A 5,457-nucleotide genomic window follows, 5' to 3' on the forward strand; every position below is an offset into this window, starting at 1 on the left:
AAGCCCTTCCCATGGCATTCTCTGTAACGGTTCATGAGAGAGTGGCTCCTGGTGTTGACCCTGAAAATCCCGATGGCATGTATGAGGTTATTCATGATCCTTTCCCTTTTAAAATCTTAAAAGAATTAAAACAGGCAGTTCAGAATTATGGAGTTAACTCTCCCTTCACAGTCGGAATAGTTCAGGGGATTGCTGAGGGCAATAGACTGATCCCTGCGGTCTGGTCAACTTTGGCAAAGACTGTCTTAGCCCCCGGGGAATTTTTGCAATTTCGCACGTGGTGGCGAGATCACGTGGAGACAGCAGCCGGGCATAATCAGGCCAGACAGATTCCGAAACCTTTAGAACAGCTGATGGGCATCGGACCTTGGGCTGGAGTACAAAATCAGCTAAGGATGGAGGATCAAGCTGTAGAACAATTAAGACGCTGTTGCCTGAGAGCGTGGGAAAAGATTGAGAGGAAAAGTACTGCCGCTGTCTCATTTCAGAGGATCATTCAAGGGCCTGAAGAACCATACACAGAATTTATTGCTAGACTACAAGAAGCTATTAAACGACAGATAACTAATGGAGAGGCAGCAGACACTATTTTACAATTACTGGTTTATGAAAATGCTATTCTGATTGTAAAAAGGTATTGGGTCCATTTAAAGGAAGAGGTAATTTAACCGATTATATAAAATTATGTCAGGGAGTGGGAACTGAAACATTTAAAGCAGAAATGTTAGCACAGGCTATGGCAGGACTGCAGATGGGGAAATTCCCAGGAGGATGCTATAATTGTGGAAAGTCTGGCCATACTCGGAAAGAATGTAGGGGAAAAAGACAAAAGGGGGACAGTGAATCACATCTTAAAATGAAAAATATGCCTACAGTCCCTGGGCTGTGCCCTCATTGCCAGAAGGGGAATCACTGGGCTAATCAATGCCGATCTAAGATCTAAATTTCATAAGAATGGGAATGCACTATTAAGAAATTCCCTGAGGGGTGGGCTCCCAGCCCCAACAAGCAAGGGGACCTTCCCTGTTCAGAAACAGGAAAACACCACCAACAATTACAACGCTGTGCCTTAGATTTATCCCCCGCCAAGAGCAGAAGTGCCGATGTAGACCTAACCAGCAGTGAGAATTGTATAGTCTCTCCCTTTGAAACTCCTACTTTGATTAACACTGGGATATATGGTCCCTTACTTAAAGGCACAGTTGGACTACTTTTAGGGAGGTCAGGATTGACTTCACAAGGGGTTACGGTGCATACCGGGGTTATAGATAGTGATTATCAAGGGAAAGTTATTGTGTCTACATCAATTCCCTGGCAGATAAAAAAGGGAGATTGCATTGCCCAACTTTTAATCTTGCCCTATGTTGCTATAGGAAACTCACAACAAACTAGAGGGCAATAAGGATTTGTCAGTATGGGACACGCGGGGGTTTTCCGTACTGAAAAAATTTTGGAATCTCAACCAACCTGCAAAATAAACATCAATGGAAAAGCGTTTGATGGATTAATTGATACCGGGGCAGATGTCTCTATCATCAGCTCTAAACATTGGCCTCATCGTTGGCCTACCATTCCTCCCGTGATTTCAGTTATTGGCCTTGGAGAAGCGCAGGGACCGCGGCAGAGTTCAAACATATTACATTGCACGGGGCCAGGTGGACAAAAGTCTACCTTACAGCCTTATGTCACTGATCTTCCCATTAATCTATGCGGGCGAAACTTGTTAGAACAATGGAAAGCAGAAATGTATATTCCTCCTCAGGTATTCTATAGTGAGCAGTCACAAAAAATTATGGAAAAACAACAATATGTCCCTGGTGTAGGACTAGGAAAGCAATTACAGGGAAAAGTAAACCCTGTAGCCCCAAGCGGGAAATAGAATAAGCATGGGTTAGGATACTCGCCTTTTTAATGGTGGCCATTGCTCATATAAAGCTTCCCCCACCAACGCCTATAGCATTGGCGTGGAAATCTGACAAACCTGTATGGGTGGAGCAGTGGCCTTTAAAAAAGGAGAAATTGGAAGCTCTTAAAGAATTAGTTAATGAACAAAAGGGGCATATCAAGGAGACGTTTAGCCCATGGAATTCTCCTGTTTTTGTAATTAAAAAGAAATCAGGAAAATGGAGAATGTTAACCAATTTGAGAGCCATTAATGCTGCTATAATTCCTATGGGTGCCTTACAACCTGGATTGCCAAGTCCTAATATGATACCAAGGGACTGGAAAATTTTAGTCATAGATCTGAAAGATTGTTTCTTTACCATCCCTCTACATGAAAAGGATCAAATGTGCTTTGCTTTCTCTGTGCCCTCCATCAATTTGACTGAGCCATACGAAATGTTTCATTGGACTGTCCTACTACAAGGGATGTTGACTAGCCCTTCTATATGTCAAAATTATGTTGCTAAAGCTATAGACCCCATGAGGGCAAAGTACCCACAAGCGTATATTATTCATTATATGGATGACATCCTTTGTGCAGCCCCAGACACTAATTTATTGTCTAGTGTCTTCCAAGAATTACAGCTTCATTTGAATCATGCGGGGCTAAAAATAGCCCCAGAAAATTTTCAACTTACTGAACCTTATCTCTATTTAGGCACAATAGTAGAAAAAACCACTATCAACCCTCAAAAGGCTCAAATTCAGAGGGACTCACTCACTACTGTAAATGATTTACAAAAATTGCTTGGTGACATTAACTGGCTAAAGCCAAAATTAGGAGTACCTACATATGCTTTGTCACATTTATTCTCTCTTCTGAGAGGAAATTCTGATTTAAATAGTTTGACAAAAGAAGTGACTGAAGAATTGGAACTAATTGAGTGATGTATTCAAACTGCCCAAATGCGTAGAGTCAACCTTCATATTCCAACTTCATTATATGTTATTCCTATACCCCATTCACCAACAGGAATCCTAATGCAGCAAAGTGATTTAGTAGAATGGATATTCTTACCTAATAATATGTCTAAATCCATTACCCCATACCTAGATCTTATTGCTGAAATGATAAGTCGAGCACGAGAAAGAACTAAACAACTTTCTGGAAATGACCTAGGTACTGTTTGTTTGATGTTATCGCACAAAGAAGTATCACAGTGTTTTCAAAATCATATGAAATGGCAATTGGTTTTTGCTGATTATGTGGGAAAAACAGATAATCATTTTCCCAAAATACCTGTGTTACAATATTTACAAAGGACTCAGTGGATCACTCCAAAGATCACTAAATTGACTCGTATATCCAGTGCCAACATTATATTTACAGATGGATCTAGTAATCATAAGGCCAGTTACACCAGAGCATATACCTGTGTGATAGATAACCCCGGATTATCAGCTCAGCAGGCTGAGTTAAAAGCGATCACTGATGCTTTGCAAAATATCCAAGAACCTATTAATAGTTTATCTGATTCCCAATATGCTGTTCAAGTAACACATTTGATTGAAACAGCACTTATCAAACAAAATCTTTCTGATTCCTTATATGCCCTTTTTAATGATCTACAAACCATCATTCATAATCGGCACCACATTTTTTATATAACCCATATCAGAGCCCATACTTCTCTTCCAGGACCTCTCACAGATGGAAATGCCCAAGCAGATGCATTACTATTCCCAATTTCTTCTGACACTCAACGTTTTCATGCTTTAACTCACTGTAGTGCTAAAGGTTTAAAGATGCAGTATGCCTTAACATGGGCCCAAGCTAATCAAATTGTAGGAACTTGTCCCACTTGTCAAGAGGTAAACATAGTCCTGGAGACTCATACGGGAGTTAATCCTAGGGTTGGAGACCTAATGACCTCTGGCAAATGGATGTTACCCATTTTCCCTCCTTTGGGAAGATGTCATTTGTACATGTTTGTATTGATACTTTTTTTCATAATAGTTGGGCAACTGCAACTACGGGAGAGACTGCCAAACGTGATTATGCACCTTCGCAGTTGTATGGCAGTAATGGGTGGACCTAAAGCCATGAAAACAGATAACGGTCCTGCCTATACCAGCACCTCTCTTGCAAAATTTTTAACAGATTGGGGTATCCACCATTCTACAGGCATCCCCTATAATCCTCAGGGACAGGCTATTGTGGAACGAGCAAATCGAACTATAAATCCATACTACAAAAACAAAGAGGGGGAGATGCCACTATCTCCCCTCCACAAAGAATTTATAAAGTGTTATTCACTTTGAATTTTTTGCAACCTTATGACTAAGGTACCCCAGCAGAAAAGCATTATGCACAAGAGCAGAAGGAGAAGAAAAACAAACCATCTATCTGGTGGTTCGATCCTGGGAGTAATACATGGAATAGGGGGTCACTGGTAACATGGGGATGAGGTTTTGCTTGTGTTTCTCCAGGAGATTTAGAAAAGCCTATCTGGGTTCCTTCCAGACATCTGAAGCCATATCTTGAGCACCCCACCAAGAAAACATTGATTCCCGTGGGACGTCAAACCACCGGTGATGAGTTTTCTGGGTCTAAGCCTGAAGACTACCAAAATCACATTCCCACTGCCACAGAGGCATCGTGCATCAATTCCAACCTGGGGACAAATAAAGAAATTGACTCAACAAGCAGAGAAGGTGTTAGACCAAGAAAAGGAAACTGTCACTCCAAATAACTTGACTCTGGTGATGTTTGCACTGGTGTCGGTGGCTGTAAGTATACCCAGGGCCATAGCCCAGCCGAATAACAGTACTTATACATATTGGGCTTATATTCCTAACCCCTCATTGATCAGAGTAGTGAACTGGGGAGAAAATTCTGTTCTTGTATATGTTAATGATTCATCCTGGGTCTTGGGGCCCGAGGATGTCCATCTACCCATATTTGAAAAGGAAGAAGGTACCCCATATGACATAACTGATTTTGGTTTTGACCCTTGGCCTATTTGCATAGGAAGGGGAATAGGCTGTTTAAATTTTACTACACAGGCTTGGCTGTCTACTTATATGCTCAATAGAAATCATAGCAAAGTGCAATTACATATGTTATTGGGCTACAGTTTTCACTATTCTGTCACCCCCCAAAATAATCTTACAGCTCCAAATCGTCCACTGTGTGCTAGCCAAAGACTTATGGGTGGATAAACTTGATCGAATTCATTGGGATATTTGTCGCGGGACGGAGGGGGTAATTTTGATTAATGGTTCCTGTGGAACAGTATGGGACTGGTCACCCAAGGTGTATGCAGTCTCAGATTGCTCTCATACAGACTCCACCTGCAATCCCTATCGAAAGTTAAGATGGCAAATCTCAGGGTATAATCACACTACTATTACAACACATAGTGTTTATCCCATTTTTATGGCATGGGGAAGGATTTTCTCCTCCGCAACCTCAATTTAATATGGGTATACCACAGATTGACTTATGGAAGCTAGCCTTCAGTCTAAGGTGATTCAGAATTTGGGACAGAAACTGTGAGAACACAAAATTGT

At 41.3% G+C, this 5,457-nt stretch overlaps 1 protein-coding gene across 1 annotated transcript; it reads left to right on the top strand.

The window, feature by feature from the left end:
- Positions 1-1,414: 1,414 nt before the first annotated feature.
- LOC124244601 (endogenous retrovirus group K member 8 Pro protein-like) lies at positions 1,415-1,879 on the top strand. Its single transcript, XM_046671212.1, has one exon. It carries the CDS (start codon positions 1,415-1,417, stop codon positions 1,877-1,879), a length of 465 nt encoding a protein of 154 aa, XP_046527168.1.
- The last annotated feature ends 3,578 nt before the right edge of the window (positions 1,880-5,457 follow it).

Source organism: Equus quagga, chromosome 9 (genome assembly GCF_021613505.1).
Source record: "Equus quagga isolate Etosha38 chromosome 9, UCLA_HA_Equagga_1.0, whole genome shotgun sequence".
In the NCBI taxonomy this organism is placed as follows: Eukaryota; Metazoa; Chordata; class Mammalia; order Perissodactyla; family Equidae; genus Equus; species Equus quagga.

Coding starts and splice junctions, on each gene's coding strand:
- LOC124244601 (XM_046671212.1), top strand. CDS start 1,415: ATGGGACACGCGGGGGTTTTCCGTACTGAAAAAATTTTGGAATCTCAA.